The sequence below is a fragment of the Rana temporaria genome, chromosome 4 (genome assembly GCF_905171775.1).
Source record: "Rana temporaria chromosome 4, aRanTem1.1, whole genome shotgun sequence".
Lineage (NCBI taxonomy): Eukaryota > Metazoa > Chordata > Amphibia > Anura > Ranidae > Rana > Rana temporaria.
The window spans coordinates 100,452,927-100,475,209 of NC_053492.1; the positions used below are offsets into that span (position 1 = coordinate 100,452,927).

At 42.9% G+C, this 22,283-nt stretch overlaps 1 protein-coding gene across 6 annotated transcripts in view; it reads left to right on the top strand.

Moving 5' to 3' along the window:
• SH3YL1 (SH3 and SYLF domain containing 1) overlaps window positions 1-22,283 on the top strand; it is a 168,827-nt gene that overhangs the window by 93,288 nt on the left and 53,256 nt on the right. For 5 of the 6 annotated variants that reach the window (XM_040348673.1, XM_040348674.1, XM_040348672.1 and 2 more), the window contains one exon: window positions 1,757-1,813. In XM_040348673.1, coding sequence (XP_040204607.1) covers window positions 1,757-1,813 — 57 coding nt within the window. Of the gene's footprint in view, window positions 1-1,756; window positions 1,814-3,568; window positions 3,903-22,283 lie in introns of those variants that run through there. The other variant, XM_040348675.1, reaches the window with a different exon arrangement.

Genomic DNA, 22,283 nt, shown 5'->3' on the forward strand with positions numbered 1-22,283 from the left:
AAAGGAGCTCACAACTCTAGGTAGAACAGATGCTTTAATGCAAGCATTTATCATTATTTTATGGATGAGATTTTAGGCTATTGTAGGGTAGTATTTATGTATCATATGCAGGATACTTTTCAGTGACAACCATCTACAGTACCTGTCTCAGAGAATGTGTTTCCAGCACGACGGCATCGCGCTGATTTTCGGCGACATGGTGCCGACATCTCGCACTTGCTGGAATAGGAGAGCGTGTCATTGAAGCGATGGGGATCCGACTTGGATTCCCGCCAATTCTAGCCGTGGCGTTTGGTATGAATCATGAGGGGGAACTCCATGCCAAATTTTAAATAAAAAAACGGCATGGGTTTCCCCCCAGGGGCATACCAGGCCCTTAGGTCTGGATTGTAAGGTGAACCCCCTACGCCGAAAAAACGGTGTGGGGGTTCCCCCACAATCCATACCAGACCCGTGGGGATGAGCGAGCGCCCACCCCCCCTCTCCTGAGCCGTACCAGGCCGCATTCCATCAACATGGGGGGGTTGGGTGCTCTGGGGCAGGGGGACGCCCTGCGGCCCCCCCACCCCAAAGCACCCTGTCCCCATGTTGATAAGGACAGGGCCTCTTACGACAACCCTGGCCGTTGGTTGTCCTGGTCTGCGGGTGGGGGACTTATCGGAATCTGGGAGCCCCCTTTAATAAGGGGGCCCCCAGATACCGGCCCCCCACCCTAGGTGAACGAATATGGGGTACATCGTACCCCTACCCATTCACCTGGAAGAAAACTGTCAATAAAATAAACACACAACACAGGGTTTTAAAATAATTTATTAGTCAGCTCCGGGGGGTCTTCGCCACTCTCCGGGGGGTCTTCCATCTTCTCCGCTCTCCGCTGTCGCCTCGGCGCTCCCCGGTTCTTCTCCCGCTCGCTCTCCGGTGCCTTCTTCGGGGCTGGCTGCCGCTATCTTCTTTTTAGCTCTATTACTAGCAGCGGCGCAGCCCGCTCTTCTTTGCCGTCTTCTGCCTTCTTCTTTTCTTCTTATGTTGACGCGTTGCTTCCTCCCGCTGTAATGCCAGGTACGTGGCTCGCACCAATTTATATAGGCCTCTTATGACGTCACAGTCCCATCATGCTTCGGGACCCACAGAGCATGATGGGACTGTGATGTCATAAGAGGCCTATATAAATCGGTGCGAGCCACGTACCTGGCATTACAGCGGGAGGAAGCGACGCGTCAACATAAGAATAAAAGAAGGCAGAAGACGGTAAAGAAGAGCGGGCTGCGCCGCCACTAGTAATAGAGCTAAAAAGAAGATATCGGCGGCCAGCCCCGATGAAGGCACCGGAGAGCGAGCGGGAGAAGAACCAGGGAGCACCGAGGCGACAGCGGAGAAGATGGAAGAAGACCCCCCCGGAGAGCTGAAAAGACCCCCGGAGCTGACTAATAAATTATTTTAAAACCCTTTGTTGTGTGTTTTATTTTATTGACATTTTTCTTCCAGGTGAATGGGTAGGGGTACGATGTACCCCATATTCATTCACCTAGGGTGGGGGGCCGGTATTTGGGGGCCCCCTTATTAAAGGGGGCTCCCAGATTCCGATAAGCCCCCCGCCCGCAGACCTCGACAACCAACGGCCAGGGTTGTTGGGAAGAGGCTCTGTCCTTATCAACATGGGGACACGGTGCTTTGGGGTGGGGGGGGCCGCAGGGCGCCCCCCTGCCCCAGAGTATTTTTATTCACAATTTTTAACGTATTATGTTTCTTCTTTCAGCAATCAGACCTACACAGAGAAGCTATCCTGACCTCTCCAGTTATAACATGAATGAACGTGAGTACATATATCCTGAATCAAGCTGGGCTTAGTGTTTCTTCATCTCTAAATTCTTGTTGCCCGAAGTAGCTGTTTGCTGAATAAATCTTTGGACCCATTTTTTTTGGAGACTCATGGTGTGCTGGTGACATTCCTCATTCTGATTCCTCATGGTTCCAGCCAGTGGTCACTTCAGCACCCACTTAGACATACAGCCACTTTCACAGGAACATGTATGTGCATTGAGAAGAGTGCATTGGAACTTGCTAAAAAAAAAAAAAAAAAAAAAAAAGACTTTCAGCTTGCAGTATGTATTACTGTATGGCTATTTCTAGCAAGTTCAATACATACTTTGAAGCATTGAAGTGTTTAATGTTCACGTCCCCTTCACACATAATACATTTAAGAGCAATTTAAACCATGTAAAATCAATTTTAACTCCTCCTCCAGAATTTTTGGAAAGGCCATTGACATGTCCACAGACTCTTTCCATTGCTGGATATCTGTCTTTTCTGTATAGGAATAGGAAGGGGTTGTTTGAACCAGGATTCAGGCAATTTTTGTTAATCAGATGTATAACTATACTGTAAAAAGAGCAAAGCAAAAGTTGGGAATCTCCAGCTTGTAGAATTCCAGGGCATTCCCAGAGCAAGAAGTGAACTAACCATCACAGGGTTATTGTACTCTACTCAAGCAATGTCAGGATTAAAAGAATGAGTTGCTCCTTGAAGCAGAGCTCTAATTAGATATACTACATGTCACAGTACACAGAATTTTTTTCTAAAGAACAAAATAAAAAATGTTGCTAGCAAAAATAGCCACTGATCTTCATTTAAAGTGATTGTAAACCACAAACATGAAATCTAATCAAAGCACATATTTCTATAGTGTTTATTTGCCTCTCACCAAAGCACCAGCTGTCTAGTTCCTCTGTAATCTTAGTCACTTCTGACGACAAGTTTCCCTGACACCAAGAGCTAAAAAGGTGACGGGAGGGAGCTCCAGCTGATTGACAGTCTCACCTCTGTCCCTGTGTGCTGTGTGAAGGTGGGGGGGGGGGGTGTCCCTTCCACCCTATCAGTTTGCAGAGCGCTTGTACAGTGTGTAACTACGGCTCTCCACCCCCTGCCTTGTGAGTCTGTGAAAAATCCTTTTCATCTCTGAGTTTTACAAGGATGTGCAGGACAAATTGCTGGAAATACACAGGTACAGTAGGAGGATTTGCTTCACCTCTGTGCATCACCTGAGACTAATCACTTTACCAGTTATACTATAGGTAAGGGCTTACAATCACTTTAAGTTACACTTTGTTATGGTCAGCCAAAAAAAAGCCTGCTGAGAATCTGGCTCTGCTGCAAGCCAGAGGGGAACCATGTCTTCCATGTTTCCGCCTCCTGTCTTCTCTCACTTAGACTTTTCATTGTCATTTTCTGTCAAATCACATAATTTCAAATAACCCAGCAAGGGTCTGCACTGCACCTGACATGATGACTACACATAGAACATAATGTCTACTGCATAGGCAGCAGGTTTTACATAATCCATTATTCCTGGGTCAGTCTAACAAATGGTACAAGCCCTCTGGGGAGAAGGAAGATGAAGGTAAAATCTGGGAGTTCTGTGATCCCATTGAAAGGTGATAAATACCTGTATGTTGTAGGTTTACAGATTGCCTGCCATGTGTGCGTGAAAAAATAAATCTAATGCTGGGTCAGCTTTTAGCAGCAACATAGATCACTGTTCACTTAGTGTTTCTTCTTTTTCAATTCCTAGAAAGTTCTGTAACACCAACCACACAAACTGCATCCAACAGAAATAGAACCATACTGTCTTGATTATGCTATGTGTGGGGCCTAACAACAAATGCAGGAAGTATTTAATGGCTAGTAAACTTAAAACACAAGTGATTGGAGGCCCTATTAATAAACTTTTATAGCTATTACATTAAATGTTTACATACTTTGAAATATATTGCTTGCTTTTAACATATGCCATGTAGCTGGATAAGGTTGTTGTATATTACTGGCCAAGGAGAAAATGTCTGTATAGCTGTTCAGTACGATTATAAGACAGGAGGTAAACCTGTGAGAAAACATCTCATATAATGACTCCAGCTTTAAATATTTATCTCCAGTCCTTCACATGTTTTCTAAATGTTTGCAATTATTTGAGATTGTGCTTTCTATAAACCATTCTTGGATGTAAATATACTTCTTTTACATTGTTGTATGAAAGGATTTGTTACAGGCTTGGAACTTGAAAATAAGATGGATAGCATTATATTTCCTCATGAACTACAGTATCTCACAAAATTGAGTAGACTCCTCACATTTTTGTAAATATTTTATTACTTTTTTCATGTGACAAATTACAATGTAAAGTGGTGAGTATACAGCTTGTATAACAGTGTAAATTTGCTGTCCCCTCAAAAGAACTCAACACACAGCTATTAATGTCTAAACCGCTGGAAACAAAAGTGAGTACACCCCTAAGTGAAAATGTCCAAATTTGGCCCAAATTGTCAATATTTTGTGTGGCCACCATTATTTTCCAGCACTGCCTTAACCCCCTTGGGCATGGAGTTCACCAGAGCTTTACAGGTTGCCACTGGAGTCTGCTTGTCTAAAGCAAACTGTGGGCTTTCTTGTGCATCATCTTTAGAAGAGGCTTCCTTCTGGCACAACAACCATGCAGACCAATTTGATTCAGTGTGCGGCGTATGCTCTAAGCACTAACAGGCTGACCCTCCACCCCTTCAACCTCTGCAGCAATGCTGGCAGCACTCATAAGTCTTATTTCCAAAGATAACCTCTGGATATGATGCTGAACATGTGCACTCAACTTCTTTGGTCGACCGTGACAAGGCCTGTTCTTAGTGGAACCTGTCCTGTTAAACCGCTGTATGGTCTTGGCCACCATGCTGCAGCTCAGTTTCAGGGTCTTGGCGATCTTCTTATAGAGCAACAATTATTTTTTCAGATCCTCAGAGTTCTTTGCCATGACAGTGGTGTAGTGAGTAGCACTCTCGCCTAGCAGTAAAAAGGGTTGCTGGTTCGAATCCTGACCACGACATGACACTCACTACCTGCCTGGAGCTTGCATGTTCTCCCTGTGCCTGTGTGGGTTTCCTCCGGGTTCTCCGGTTTCCTCCTACACTCCAAAGACATGCTGGTAGGTTAATTGGCTTTTGCCTAAATTGGCCCTAGTATATGAATGTGAGTTAGGGACCTTAGATTGTAAGCTCCTTGAGGGTAGGGACTGATGTGAATGTACATTGTATATGTAAAGCGCTGCGTAAATTGACGGTGCTATATAAGTACCTAAATAATAATAATAATGAGGTGCCATGTTGAACTTCCAGTGACCAGTATCAGAAAGTGAGAGCGACACCAAATTTAACACGCCTGCTCCCCATTCACACCTGAGACCTCGTAACACTAATGAGTCACATGAACCCGGGGAGGGAAAATGGCTAATTGGGCCCAATTTGGACATTTTCACTTAGGGGGTATACTCACTTTTGTTAGCGGTTTAGACATTAATGGCTGTGCTGAGTTATTTTGAGGGGACAGCAAATTTACTCTGTTATACAAGCTGTACACTCGTTACATTGTAGCAAAGTGTAATTTCTTCAGTGTTGTCACATGAAAAGATATATTAAAATATTTACAGAAATGTTAGGGGTGTACTCATTTTTGTGAGATACTGTATAACAAAAAGCATAGCAAATGCATGTCTATAAGGCCACCATGGATGTTAGTGAAGATGAACAGTTGATTAGGCAAAATATAGAACATGTCCTGCTAGCTATTGTTTGCTCCTTGATAAGCCTTTGGGATTGATTTACTAAAACTGGGGAATGTGCTACTTTTCAGTATCAATCTTAAAAAAAAAAAAGGAATAAAAATTCCCACTTGCCAAAGCTCTCGTGCATAACAAATGGTACAAATGAAAACCCCTCTACACAATAACTGCTGCTTTAGGGTTAATCCATGTAATCAAATACTTATGTCTTAAAGAGAATCTTTAAAGCATTAGCAGTGCTTCCTCAGTGTAACTGTGTGTATATAAATTCAATGTCTTTGTCGGATCCCAGTATAATCACGCATTATCTCTCTAAGCATCCTCTAACGATTGATATTGCACTTATCAGTATTCTCGTCCTGGCGTTGCACATCTCACAAAAAGACAAAACAACTCTCCATAGCATAATACCATATGACATTTATTAGTAAAAAGCCATCCCCTGTTAAAAACGCACTTACAAATGTTAGGTGTATAACAGCATAAATCTCAAAATATCAACAATTGAAGCTCTGCCTGCTATTTAGGTTTGCCTCTCACCGCTCGTTGGTAGCAATGCGTTTGTGGTGACTGTAGGCTCTGGCAGCATGTTAAAGTCACTCTAGGTCACCGTATGGTCCCATGCTGATGCGTTTCGTCATACAACTTCGTTTGACATTTCGAGATTGATACTGTTATGCACCTAACTTTTTTAAGTGTGTATGGCCAACTTTAGCTCCAAGTCATGACTTGCAGCTTAAACAGCACTAATAAATCCCTTAGTTATGACTACCCTATGACACATAGTGGGGTATGCAACTTATTCTGTAATACGTCTCTCTCCTGTGGATAAGCGTAAAAGTTCACACACTTTTAACGGCTTCCCACCTAGCCCAGTTAAAAACAATGCTTCCCAGAACATGCCTCTTGCGGGCCGCATTCCAGCACGATCTGTCACCTGCTGTGTACACTGTACACAGTGGATAAACTGTTGAGAGTACTGGCCTGCTGCTGGTACTTTATGATCACTGTGACCAATCACAGCAGATCAAATGTCAGTTGTAAACAGTGAATGGCTTTGATTCATGCCATTTATTGTGTACAGTTGTGTTGCTAGCTGTGATTGATCATTTTGATCCATGGTACAGGCAGGGGCCAATCACATCTAATCACAAAAATAACACACTGAATTCATCTATTTCATTCAGTAAAAAATGCTTGCGTATAGCGGTGATATTCACTGCTATAAGCAATCATAGTGTATAAAAAAGAAAAGTCCTGATTACCTTCCCAGAGTAGTACAGTGTTACTATGGTAATACTGTATTACTCTAGTCACAGTATGTAAAAATAAATAAAAATCTAAAAATATATATATATTTTTTAATTATATCCCTGTTCACCGTAACACCATTTATATGATGACGCTGTACTGCACTAGTGAAATTATGTAAAATGTGAAAAAATAACTTTTTTTTTTTTTTTTCTTCATTTTCAAAAAACACGCCATGCCTCTTACTAAATACCTTGGACTGTCTACTTTCCAAAAAGGGGTAATTTTGGGGGGGATTTTTACTGTTCTGGCATTTTCAGGCCTCAAGAAATGAGACCTTCAGCACATCAGGATTGATCACATTTCTATATATATATATATATATATATATATATATATATATATATATATATATATATATATATATATATATATATATATATATATATATATATATATATATAGTAAGCTGGGTGATAGGTAGCAGGTACAAAAGCTCCCTGGGATGAGCAGGCACAGATACCAAGTCCATAATATAAGTGACAAACAGTGGGGTGTTTATTGGTGCTATATACAAAGTCTTTTTACAGGTGCTGTACAGTGTGCAGAAAAGCAAAACAAAAGTAATTAAACAAAAGCCTAGCCGTGTCCCGGCTCTAACTATACAATGTGCACGCCCTCACTACCAGGCTGAACAAACCTACAGCTTGTCAGCTTCCACATAGATTGTGTAACAGTTTTGTTTACCAACCTTCTTGCTCTCACAGACCAACACTATCTGTGTGTCCCAGGGCAGAGCAAAGACTGTCTGCACAGGTGAGCTTAAATTGGCCTGGGGGAAAGGGCCAACACCCGTACTGGATCAGAGCTCAGAGATCCCTGAACGTATAAGAGAGGAGCCTGGGAGAGGTGTAAACCCAGAACAGGACTTTTCCAGGCTCTCTGGGACGCTCTGCTACACATCCCCCCCCCTTGTTTCAACCCCAGGGTTGGAACACCTGTAGCCCAACAGGAGTGAACACGGGGAAGGGCATCTACATTCCCCATTTCAACACCTGGCCTGTGTTTTACCGTGAAGGAGTAATCCTGTAGGGCCAAAAACCACCGGTTTACCCGTCTATTCGTCTCCTTCTTTTGGGCCATCCATTTCAGGGGAGCATGGTCAGTTATCAACTCAAACTGGCGCCCCAACAAGTAGTACCTGAGTGCATCCACGGCCCACTTTATGGCTAAACACTCCTTTTCAATGGCTCCATATTTTTTCTCATGGTCATTAAGCTTTCTGCTTAGGTACACCACAGGGTGTTCTTCCCCATTGTGTACCTGTGATAGTACTGCCCCGATACCCACATCAGAGGCATCCGTTTGAACCAAAAAGTCTTTGGCGAAATCGGGGGAGTATAGCACTGGCTGTGCACAAAGAGCTTTTTTCAGGACTTGGAAAGATTCTTCCACTACTGGGGACCATTTCACCATTACGGAGTCTTTCCCTTTCGTAAGGTCTGTCAGTGGGGCAACTATAGTTGCAAAATTTGGGATAAACCTTCTATAATACCCCGCAATGCCAAGAAAAGCCCTGACCTGCTTTTTATTTGCAGGACGTGGCCACTCCTGGATGGCTTATATTTAATTCACCTGGGGCTTTATGACACCACGGCCAATAGTGTAGCCCAAATACTTGGCTTCCTCTAGACCGATGCCACATTTTTTGGGATTTGCCGTTAATCCTTCTTTGAAGAGGGAATCAAGGACAGCCTGGACATGGGGCAAGTGAGACTCCCAGTCAGTGCTATGTACCACTATGTCATCTAGATAGGCTGCTGCATACGTCAGTGAGGCCTTAGGGTCCTGTCCATAGCCCTCTGAAACGTCGCAGGGGCATTTTGCAACCCAAAAGGCATCCTCTTATATTGAAAGGATCCCTCTGGGGTTACAAATGCAGTCTTCTCTTTGGCGCTAGCAGTCAGGGGTATTTGCCACTACCCTTTTGTCAAATCCAAAGTGGTCAGATAGCAAGCTTTGCCCAGTCGGTCTATAAGTTCGTCCACTCTGGGCATTGGGTATGTGTCAAACTTTGTCACTGCATTAAGCTTCCTAAAGTCATTGCAGAACCTCCAAGTGCCATCCGGTTTTGGGACTAACACGATGGGGCTAGACCAGTCACTATTGGATTCCTCAATGACATCTAGCTCCAACATCCTTCTAACTTCATCACTGATGTCCTTTCTCCTCGCTTCAGGAATTCGGTACGGTTTGAGCTTGACATGGACCCCCGGTTCAGTAACAATATCATGCTGAACTGCTGAGGTTGTGCCAGGCAACTCTGAAAATTTCTCTCTATTCCTTATCAGGAACTCTCTAGTTTCCTGTTTTTGGGAACATGACAGGGTGTCTGGAATGGTGACCTCAGGGATCAGAGGGGACTCAATACCTCTAGGCATTACCGGGAGGGACCTCCTAGTCAACGCTAGTCTATCCTTCCAGGGCTTTAACAGATTTATGTGGTAAATTTGTTCGGGCTTCCTTTTACCTGGTTGATACACCTTGTAATTGACCTCCCCAACTTTTTCAATTACTTCAAAGGGACCCTGCCACTTAGCCGGGAACTTGCTTTCAACAGTGGGAACCAACACGAGGACCCTGTCACCAGGTGAGATATATATTCTCTGTTGGGCTGCTTGGGCCTGCAGTAAGTGTTCCTTTACCACCGGCATGATTGCTGCAATCCTCTCCTGCATTTGAGCGATATGCTCAATGACACTTTTGTGGGGTGTCTGTTCCCCCTCCCAAGTTTCCTTGGCTATGTCTAAGAGTCCTCGAGGGTGTCTCCCATAGAGCAGCTCAAATGGAGAGTACCCCGTAGAGGACTGGGGAACCTCCCTGATGGCGAACATCAAGTACGGTATCAGGAAGTCCCAGTTTCTCCCATCCTTGTCCACAACCTTCTTTAACATACTCTTTAATGTCTTATTGAAGCGTTCCACCAAGCCATCCGTTTGAGGATGATACACGAGGTTCGCAACTGCGTTACCCTAAAATAACTTGCACAGCTCCCTAGTTATCCGTGACATAAATGGGGTACCCTGGTCTGTAAGGATTTCTTTAGGGATGCCAACACCATAAACAGCTCTTTGGCAATGTTTTAGCAGATGCAGCGCGTAAGGGAACGGCCTCAGGGTAACGGGTAGCGTAATCCATGATCACAAGGATATGCTGATGACCACGGGCAGATTTGGGGAGCGGACCCACAAGGTCCATGGAAATCCTTTCAAAGGGCACTTCAATAATGGGCAAGGGCACTAAAGGACTTCGGAAGTGAGGCTGTGGGGCTGACATCTGACACACAGGACAGGATTGACAATAATTCTCTATTTTTCTGTATCCCAGGCCAGTAAAACCTGCGCAACACTCTTTCAGTGGTTTTCTCAACCCCTAAATGGCCTTCTAGCAAGTGCCCATGAGCAAGATCCAACACCACCCGCCTGTATGGCTTAGGGACCATCAACTGCTCAACCACTTCATCATTCATTTTACATACACGATACAGTAAATCCTGATTGCTGCAGAAATAAGGAAAACAGGTCCTATCCCCTGGTTCGACAGGTACATCATTAATCACCATTACATTTTCCCAGGCCCTGGCAAGGGTAGGGTCTTTTCTCTGCTCAGTACCAACATTTTCCTTGTGCACATTAAGGTCAGCAAACTCCAACGTAGGCTCAGAGTCAGCAGACGACAGTCCGGCTCTACTGGTTGTGGGGACTTCCTCAGGCTCCTCCAGCTCTCCTGCCATAACTGAGAAAGGAAAGCTCGGAGAGCCCTGAGATGAGTCCCCTGAACCCACAATATCAGAAGTAGCCAGGAGCTCTGGCTCTGCGACTGAGTCAGGTACTGCGACCGGGTCGGGACGATCTCACAGTTCCCAAAACTTAGGGAAGTCCCTACCAATGATGGCCTCGTGCACCAAGTGGGGCACAAGTCCGACCGCATGGGACACCGTACCTAAGCCAGTTTTAAACTGAACTGTGGCTATAGGATACTCCTGGGTATCCCCATGTACACAGATCACACCAACTTTTTTAGCATGAAAATTCAAAGTTTCAACCATCTCAGCTGTAACCAAAGTAACCAGACTTCCAGAGTCCAGCAAGGCCGTAATAGGCTTATTATTAACAGTCATTTGACACATGTGTTTCCCCACATTTGGCGCTGCAGCGCATGAAACAGCAGCAAACATAGACTGCCTTCTAATGGACAGATCACACTGCATTGGTTCATCAGTCAATGGACAGTTTGCTGCAACATGTCCCAGTTCTTGGCAACAAAAACACCTGATGTTTCCCCAGTTCGGTTTGCTGACAGGCAGTGGTTTCCCTTGTTTGGGACGCCAAACTTCAGTCCTGGCACCAAAAATCCTCCCCCCTACTTCCTTGCCATGCTTACCACCCACTTCCCCTGGAACAGTCTTACCGGTTGCCTGGGGAGACCGTGGCTTTGGGTGGAAAGTCCATGCAGCTGTTGGGGTGGTGACCAGGTTCTCAGCAGCAAAGTACCTCTCGACGAGTTCCACCAGGTTATCTGCCGAATTGGGTTCTCCTTGACTCACCCACTTCTGCAGGGGGATTGGCAGTGACCTCAGGAATTGGTCCATGACCACACGCTCCACTATTTGTGGCGCAGACAGGGACTCCAGCTGTAGCCATTTTCGCACCAGGTGGATTAGATCGAACATCTGCGATCTTGGGGGCCTCTCAACTTGGAAGAACCAGCTGTGGACCCGTTGTGCTTGAACGGCCAAGGTGACACTGAGTCGCGCCAGAATTTCCCGCTTGACCTTCTCATAGTCTCCCGCTTCTGCCGACTCCAGATAATAGTAGGCCTTCTGCGATTCACCAGACAGTAAGGGGCAATCAGTCCTGCCCACTTGGTTTTAGGCCAACCTTCCCTCTCAGCGGTCCGTTCAAATGTTAACAGGAAGGCCTCTGGATCATTATCCGTAGTCATCTTGGACAGAAAGCGAGTCACATGGATGGCTGAAGGCTTGCTTCCAATATCCTTGATTTAGTCAGGGTTTTCCTATCCACTTCTGCAGCAGTGGCAAGCTGTTCAAACAGCCTCTGCGATTGCTCCTGTACAGCACCAATCTGCCGCTGCAATTGCTCTTGTGCAGCATTAATCTGTTGGTACAGCGCCTTGGTTTGCTCCTGTGCAATAGCATTGGCTTGCTGTTGTGCAGCGTTGGCTAACACCATTTGTTTGAGGATTTCCTCCATGTTGTCACTTTAGATACTGGCCTTTTAACTAGTAACTTACTACTGCTGCCCGCATTCTCCACCATATGTAAGCTGGGGAATAGGTAGCAGGTACAAAAGCTCCCTGGGATGAGCAGGCACAGATACCAAGTCCATAATATAAGTGACAAACAGTGGGGTGTTTATTGGTGCTATATACAAAGTCTTTTTACAGGTGCTGTACAGTTTGCAGAAAAGCAAAACAAAAGTAATTAAACAAAAGCCTAGCCGTGTCCCGGCTCCAACTATACAATATGCACGCCCTCACTACCAGGCTGAACAAACCTACAGCTTGTCAGCTTCCACATAGATTGTGTAACAGTTTTGTTTACCAACCTTCTTGCTCTCACAGACCAACACTATCTGTGTGTCCCAGGGCAGAGCAAAGACTGTCTGCACAGGTGAGCTTAAATTGGCCTGGGGGAGAGGGCCAACACCTGTACTGGATCAGAACTCAGAGATCCCTGAACGTATAAGAGAGGAGCCTGGGAGAGGTGTAAACCCCAAACAGGACTTTTCCAGGCTCTCTATGGGACGCTCTGCTAATATATATATATATATATATATATATATATATATATATATATATATATATATATATATATATATATATATATATATATATATATATATATATATATATATATACCATAGTTTGTGGACTGTATTACTTTTCTACAGACCAAATAATATATACTGATTTGGGTTATTGTCACCAAAGAAATGTAGCTGGATGCATTTTGGCCTAAATTTACGAGGAAAGATTATTTATTTGCAAAATTTTATATAAGAAACTTTTTTTTTTGTTCAAAATGTTTGAATATTGGCAAAAAATAAAAACTCCAGTGGTAATTAAATAAAATAACACCAAAAGAAAGCTCTATGTGTGTGAAAAAATATATAAAATTTCACATGGATACAGTGTTGTACAACACTCAAAAGCTGAAAATTGGCCTGGGTGGGAAAGGGATGAAAGTATCTGGTAATGAAGTGGTTAACATGTCTCTGTGGTGCAGTTATTTACACCAGCCACAGTAAAACAAGGAAAATGAGTTGGGGGGCTAAGCATGAAGTTATGGATTTCAGCACAATTCTAGCAATGTCCCTTGATATTTCATATTTCCTTGGGTTGGATAAAAACATATGCCCATCACATTGAACCTTACAAAATGTATCTTAAGACACAAGCCATTCCAGATGAATGAAAAATACCTTCCTGACTCCTATTGGCAGTCAGATAAAAGCGTTTCACAGCTGAATATTAAATCTCTTTTTAAGTACAAAGGATGCCCTGCTGTGACTTTCAAGTAAATAGCTTTTCACCGACTTTTTACATATGTTGTATATCTATTTTTATAAGACAAACCTTTTCATTGCCGCTCATCTTAAGGGTGTATAGATAGATTCTGTTGATTTAGTATTTGCTAATACTGCCTAAAAGTTTTTTTATAAGGTATTTATTTCACAAACTTTAGGGCATCCTTTTTATTATGAGCTGCCGATCAAAACTCAACTGAAAATTCAAGATCGGTTTATGGGGTAATATTTTAAGGCCAAAGTTTAGATAGTTAACATCTCTCTTGTGTCTTTTTAATGTAATAAACGTTTTTTAGCATTAGGAGTTTTAGACTGACATTGCATATTCTTCTTGAATCTCCTAGCCACTAAAGTGTATAAACTAACAAAAGTGGAAAATTCCAGGTATTTGCCTGCTCTTGTCATGAAGTCACAGTCTGTGAGCATCTCTAGTCTTTGGGAGTCTATGGTGATAGGCTGTACCGACATCATCAGCAGGAAGATTTCAGCCACGGGCTATTTACATTGCAGCAGGTTGTGGCTATGATTTTCAGGTAAGTATTCTTTAGGTGCATGGGAGGATGGGTTACTTTAGACTGGAGGTGGGAAGGGGTAGGATAGATAAGTGCACTTGCTGTGAAAATACACATATCCTTTTAACCACGTGCTACTGCTTACTGGGAACTTATACCCCCTTCCTTCCCAGGTATATTTTCAGCTTTTAGCGCTCTCATACTTTGACAATTGTGTGGTCATGCAAAACTATACCCATGTGAATTCTTCTTCTTCTTTTTTTTTTTTTTTTTTTGCACAAATGGAGCTTTCTTTTGTTAGTATTTAATCTCCACTCGGTTTTTTTATTTTTGCTAAACAAACAAACAAAATACTGAACATTTTGGGGGGGAAAAAAACGTTTTCATATTTTGTTATAACATTTTGCAAACAGGTAATTTGTCTGCTTCACTGATTTCCGCTGATGAGGCTGCACTGATGGGCACTGATAGGTTGTACTAATGGGCATTGATGAGGTGGCACTGGTGGGCACTATTCAGGAGGCACTGACGAGACTGTACTGATGGGTGGCACTGATTGGCAGCACTGGTAGGCACTGATAGGTGGGCACTGAATGGTGGCACTGGTGGGCAGTGTTAGATGGTACTGATTAGCAGCACATGTGGGCGCTAAGGGGACCGATGTCCCTCTGATCCCTCTAAAAGAAGCCGCAACTTTTTTTTTAGCGTGAAGAAGAAAAAAAACAATAACCGGCACCTGCTTATTTCCGTGATCAGCTGTCATTGGCTGACATCTAATCATGTGGTAAAGGGCCTGCTTTGATTGGCTTTTACCCGATCTATGATCAGCCGAGTCTCGCGGATTCTGCGATCACAGATCGCGCCGCCCACGTGAGTACGGGAGGATGTCTATGGCGCCCTCCCCGCATATTTAAGCCCGCGCTCTAGCCGTCTTTCAGCTATAGGGTGGGCAGCAAGTGGTTGTAAACCCTCTCATATACCCAGTGAAGTGAATAGCCTCAGATGATACACAGAGATGAAAAAAAAATCCTCCTTCATAAGTTTTACTTGTTTATCGGCAGTCTTTTCTTGTCTACATCCCTTCAAAAGAGGACAATTGTGATAAAACCCTTCTGCATCTGTGAGGAGTACAGAGGATAGGGTGGAGAACTGCAGTAACTCTAAATGACTTGCCTGCCTGCCTGCTCTGCCTGCCTGCTCTATCTAACTCCAAAAAATGACTCTCTCTCTCTCTCTGTCTCTCTCTGTCACACTACACAAGGCCGACTTCCAGGCAGCATTATATAGTGTGAGGCGTGTACTAAACCCCCTGAGCCATAATTGGTCAAAGCCACCCTGGCTTTGGCCAATTATGGCTCACCCTTTTTTGCGCGCTGTGATTGGCCAAGCATGCGGGTCATAATACATGCTTGGCCAATCATCAGCCAGCAATGCACTGCAATGCCGCAGTGATTTATAGGCCGAGACACGCAACTCCAATTTGGCGCGAACGGCCCAAAGCATTTGTAATTCGACGAACGATCGAACATACAATGTTCGAGTCGAACATGAGTTTGACTTGAATACGAAGCTCATCCCTACTGAAGAGGAGGAAAATTCTGGGACTGCTAAAAATCTGTGATGTGAGGGAAAAGTTTCAGAACGATGTAGACAGATGTAGGCTAACAGGTAGCACTGAAAACACCAGGAAGTGATACAGATTTATTTTACACCAGCCAGATTCCTTACTATGTGTTTGGAATGGCTTTCCTTCATAAATCAACGCCAGCTGTTAGTTGTGGTATTATTTTCTGTCATATAATGCTGTATGTAGTACCTTAAATAGCCCTCTGATATTTTTCTAACCATTGAACTTGCACATCAGTACTTACTGAGTGAAGACCTCTATCCATTGATAAATACACAGTATGTGCCACATTTTTCTTGTGCCAGTCCTTTGGTACTATGGCAGTTATAAAAGAATCACAAAGTTATTAGAATGAATTCAGCAGAACTGTTTGAAGACTTGTAGATGCAAGTCATCTGGTGCAGATTGTTTTTATTCACAATTTACTTTTACAATTTATTTTTATTTTTTTGCCTCTACACATGATGTATTTGTGACAGTAACGTTGTCATACTGTAAATTATGGTGATCATGTACACACAGGTAGAAAACTATGAGGAACTGTGAATTTGGGTTGATATAAATGAATTTAATGTTTGTAAATCTAGTGTATTAAAAGTCAGAAGACCTGGAACTTTCATGAAACATTATGAAACTTAGACTTATTAAACTGAAATGCTCTATCCAGCCACATAGGTCTTCACAATGTTTTCTCCAGTCTGTATTTCATCCAGGGGTGCGACCCTCATAATTACACCTCCATCTTTGCCGCTTTAATTCTATTATTTTGACTGCAGAAAATTTTAAGTTCATCTGTATAATCATAAAAAGTTATCTTGCTTGGAAAAAATGGCAACCTTTCTTGTAGGCAATGAAATTTACGTAGGGTAAAGTGCACTGATATGGTTGTAACCTATTTTGCTCTAAAACTTAGAAGCTTGCACTTAATCTTCTTTAGTTGATCTTTATTATTAAAGAGTAACAGCAACAAAAATATAGGTAGCTAATGGAGAAAAAGTCAAGAAATGAAATGTGATTATGAAGGCTACTCCATGTATGATATACGGTTGTGATGCCAATGACCAAGCAGAATAGCGTACATCTTACGACAGTGATATAACATTGGTTGTTTTGTTTGATTATTTTTTTGTGTTTGTTTTTTATAGGGGCTTAAACAGAAAATTCAGTGCATTTTTCCAAAATCATTGCATGCATTTCCTACTTGTCCTCCCTATTTTAGTGAATTAGGCACTTGTAGGTGTTTTGGGTCAACAAAGGCTTATATGCTTTAATGACCTGCACTTGTAGACCTGACATGTAAATATGGCATCTATTTAGAAGTTTTTTTTTTTTTTTTTTTTTGGTTTGAAGCCTCCATGTTTGTGTATAGTACACTAGTGAAGTCACTTCCACGACTCTTTACAAGCTGACTAGAGCTACCAGCGCAGGTTGATAACGCCCAATAAACCAAAGCCCTATATTCATGGTAGCGTTACACTAAAGACTATTTGCAGGTTAAAAATTAATTTTCAGGCCTAAAATGTAAAAACATTTTTTGCTGAGAAGTCTCCTCTACTTTTAGAGAGAGTTGTTGGTGTTTTGCAAAGCTTCAGTTCCTAAAGCAGCTCAGCGAATGACCTCTGTTAATGATGTTGGAAAGATTAGCCTTGCTGCTGTAACACTCGTAAATTGCTACCACTAAATAAATTGTAGCATTTATATACTGTTTATACCGTGTGTGTGTGTGTATACACCCATACCCGCTTTCCCGCGCCAAGTTTGAATACTGCGCCGACATATACCGAGCGCAGTACACTCGTGTATTGTCGGGCAGTCTCGGGTCCTCTCGCGCTGACGTCCTGGACGTACAGGACGTCAGCACGAGAGTGTACTGCGCTCTGTATATGTCGGCGCAGTATTCAAACTCGACGCGGGAAACAATCGGGGAGGACGCAAGGACACCGGACCCGACGAAGAGGACACCCGAAGCCGCAGACGGACGCCGGACCCGACGAGGCCACCGATGGACGCCGCGCAAGACACCAAAACTGTAGGTACAAAAAACTTTTTTCCACAGGAATTCGGGGCAACTTTAGGGGTGCGCGCTAAACGCGGGAGCGCGCTATACCCCGATAAATACGGTATATTCTAAAATATCAGAAACAGATATCCTACAAATTAGGAAAGGTTGTCCACACTGATCCCAGCGCTCAATGGCACCAAATACAATTATCTTGATGTGTAGCAGCTACTGTATTATAAACAAATGCAAACCTAAATAAAAATATACTTCATTCAACAATTCAAAAAATGTATGGAATAAAATATTAACAGCGCTATATTTGAAGTTATTATTCCCAAATTAATATGTCGCCATATCCTGTAACATGGATATTCCCACTTTTTAAATAGACACATACAGGAAAAAAGGAAAAACAGAAAATCCTAACTAATCCAAAATAATCCAACCAGAGCATTTACATTGCTAGATCCATTGACATGGGATCAGCTGTGTGTATTGCTCACTGCTGTATACTGAAGTCCATGTAAACTAGCAGCCAGAAGTTGTATTGAATCTCAGCGGCTGAAGAAATGATGGCGCATACAAATCCCTGTCATGTGACTTTGCCCACTTGCTGTCACCCCTTAGGTAATCTACTCACCGAACTGAAGTTGTAATGTTGCCTGAAAGCAATATCTCTGGATGCGGTGAAAGGTCCCTCTCGGGTTGCACAGTAAGTCCAACACCTGTTCAAGTGTAGCCTGATCAGATCTCTCTATTCCCAGCCGGAAGTCCCTCTTGGGTATGCGTTGGTATCAGTCAGTTGATATATGCGTGCAGCAGTGCGGTCATATGAAAAGCAAGGGGAAGCTCCACATAGTATAAATCTGTTTATTATGGAAAAACCTCCCCCCTCAGAATATGCTTACAATGTACCGCATTTATCGGCGTATAACACGCACAGGCGTATAACACGCCACCTAACTTTAAGAGGGAAGTTTCAGGAAAAAAACTTTCCACAGCCCCCTGCGTATAACACGCAGGCACAGTTCACCCTCTGTTTTCAGGGTAAAAAGTAAATGTTATACGCCAATACAATACAGTATATAAAATAAATAGGCTTGTCACATAAAGGGTATACGTCTTTTCTCACTTGTAACAGTGAAAGGATTTCACTATTACTGCTGTGAGTCCCAGGAAGCCGTAATCCTGAATGGACCGATGAGTTACGTGGTCACGCCCTTAAGGGAGTGACAGCAAGTGGGCAAAGTGACAGGGATTTGTATGCACCATTATTTCTTCAGCCGCTGAGATTCAATACAACTTCTGGCTGCTAGTTTACATGGACTTCAGTATACAGCAGTGAGCAATACACACAGCTGATCCCATGTCAATGGATCTAGCAATGTAAATGCTCTGGTTGGATTATTTTGGATTAGTTAGGATTTTCCGTTTTTCCTTTTTTCCTGTATGTGTCTATTTAAGGAAAGTGGGTATATCCATGTTGCAGGATATGGTGACATATTTGGGAATAATAACTCCAAATATAGCGCTGTTAATATTTTATTCCATCATTTTTTTTTTATTGTTGAATGAAGTATATTTTTATTTAGATATACACATACATACTGACCCCCCCCCCCCCCCCGACCCTTTCAACCTCTGCAGCAATGCTGGCAGCACTCATACGTCTATTTCCCAAAGACAATCTCTGGATATAATGCTGATCATGTGCACTCAACTTCTTTGGTCGACTATGGCGAGGCCTGTTCTGAGTGGAACCTGTCCTGTTAAACCGCTGTATGGTCTTGGCCACCATGCTGCAACTCGGTTTCAGGGTCAGGGTCTCGGCAATCCTCTTATAGCCTAGGCAATCTTTATGTAGAGCAACAATTCTTTTTTTCAGATCCCCAGAGAGTTCTTTGCCATGAGGTGCCATGTTGACCACCTGTTCTCCATTCACACCTGACACCTTGTAACACTAACGAGTCACATGACAATGGGGGGGGTGGCTAATTGGGCCCAATTTGGAAATTTTCACTTAGGGGTGTACTCATTTTTGTTGCCAGTGGTTTATACATAAATGGCTATGTGAGTTATTTTCAGGGGACAGCAAATGTACACTGTTATACAAGCTGTACACCCACTTCTTCACATTGTAGCAAAGTGTAATTTCTTCAGTGTTGTCACATGAAAAGATATATAATAAAATATTTACAGAAATGTGAGGGATATACTCACTTTTGTGAGATACTGTATATACATGTAAGTGCAATTCTATCTGTTATTCAATACATTTTACATATGTCACCACGTGGGGCTCCCTTCTCTTACTTATCTAATGTGAAGAACACGTAATCTGAAAGGCAATCCAAGGGTCAAATTGGTGTTACACTACAGAGCTGAGCCCAGGTTCACACTGGACTGCGGGAGTGAAGCCGTGCGAGTTCAGCAGAACTCGCACTATTTCACTCCCGCTGGCAGTCCCGATTTCGGCCGCGATTATAGAGACATCCGTGCAGGTTTCTACACGGATTGGTGCAGCGCCGGAGATGCGGCGTTGCACCGATTAGGACGGTGCCATTGCCGGCAATTTGCAGCAAATACCGCCGTTTTGACATGCGATTTGACATGCCAAATCGCTTGTCAAAACGCACCAGTGTGAACCAGGCCTGAATGAATATATATGGAGGCACTTGTAGGCTGTTCATTCCTGATTACTATGCTCAGTCTGACTCGCTTGCTAACACAATGGGTCAAAATTATCTAGTCAGAGAGGTGGGAATGTGGTCTCTTGGTGGATTTGGAGCACTTTTGAAGCACTATTGCATTTCACTATTTATCTTTTTGGAGTGATCATGAAGCACAGACATTTCCCAGTGCGCCTTGTTTTGTTTTATTATGTGTCAAATGTAGACGGTGCTGTTATTTTTTGTTTTTGACAGGCTGAAAATGCATTTTAAGGGCTTAAAGTAAAAGTTTCAAAACGAATCAAAAGGTTATCTTTGCAGGGGTGTTCAACATAACTCTTTCAATGCTACACATTATATAATGCTCCTTTTCAGTCTTCCGGCTTACTTTTGCAGCACCGTTGTTCTGAACGCTTAGGCCCACATCTGTTCCTTCAGACCGTCTCACAGCAGCAGTGTGCTCACATGTATACTCTGCATACCTCTCTCCCTGCAGGACTGGCCCACATCTTGACCTCTGGGCAGGGGAACTCCTGTTTCCCAGGTGGAGCCCTAAATCACGGCAAGGCCCTTGATTAAAAGCCTATGCACACCTCACCATCAGGTTGCTGGTTCCAGTAAAATATGCACAGAAGGTTAGAGGGCTTCATCTTTCCCACCCAAACTCTTTAAAGCCTCTGGATTCCGGACACTGTGTGTGTGTGTGTGTGTAGATATTTTATATATATATATATATATATATACATACATACATACATACATACATACATACATACATACATACATACATACATACATACTTTATATATCTATGTGTGTGTGTGTGTGTGTGTGTGTGTATATATATATATATATATATATATATATATATATATATATATATAATCTACACGCACACACAAAGCGTGTCTGTGTGTAGCATGTGATAAGTTTGATGGTGTCACAATTAGCACAGTGATGTACACGTACAAGCCACAGTGATGACACCTGGATATACTGTAGCCATCATTTACCCGAGATCCTAGACAGAATAATAAGAGATTAATGTAAATCTATACATAAGCTGTAGCCACACATTCAAGAGACATCTAAAGGCATCCTCATAAAATATTTGTCATTGTGATAATCCTAAACTGATTTTTCTCGTCAGCCTTTTCTGAAGCTCAGCATCTGACATGTGTTTATAAATAAAGTAAATATTTCAATCCATCTGGTGGTCCCCTTCTGGCTTTTCTTGTTACATCACTACCTCAAAATAAAAGCAGAATAAGTACTTATGAGGGAATCCTCTGCAGAGATTATCGCTTTGCATAATGCGTTTGCAGTTGTTTCTAGTTATGAATTGGGGAGAGCGGCTTTTCCCTTTTGAACAGATGAATATGATTTCTAATATGATTTAAAGGGACAACCCAGTAAGAAGGGACCATCTTTTCTGTAGAGGTTTCTGTAAAAGTGGGTGTGATACTTCTGCCAGTGTTCCATGCACTGGGCGCATGCTAGTGTGCGTTTGTCTTTTCCCATATTAAAACACAAAGAATGACGGTTTTAGGATGATGGCTACCGACCTTTTGCCATTAAAAGTCAGCAGTTGCAGCTCCCATATTCTATCCCACAGGTTCACCTAAAATGTTAGTTCACCTTTACATTTTTTCTGTAAAGGTGAATTTTTAATTTGCATAGTTTTGCTCTTAAAGTGGTTTTAAACCGCTGGACAATTTTTTAATTTATTTTTGTACCTGCAATGTAAGGGCATAGTGTCCTAGTATGCATCGCATATTAGCACATTATGTTAAACACACCTGAAAACGAAGCTCTTCCAGTGCCAAGAAGTCAGTGCGGCAGGCGCTCTCATCTTCATCTGTCTTGCTTCTGGGTTACGTTGTTCTGTCTTGCTTCCGGGTTCTTTGAATGGCCGGAGCTACAATGACGTCACTCCCGTGCATGCCCGCGGAGCCGCCATGCACGGTACGGGGCTCTGAAGAAACGCCACAGGACCTGTGTGCCAGTGATGTCAA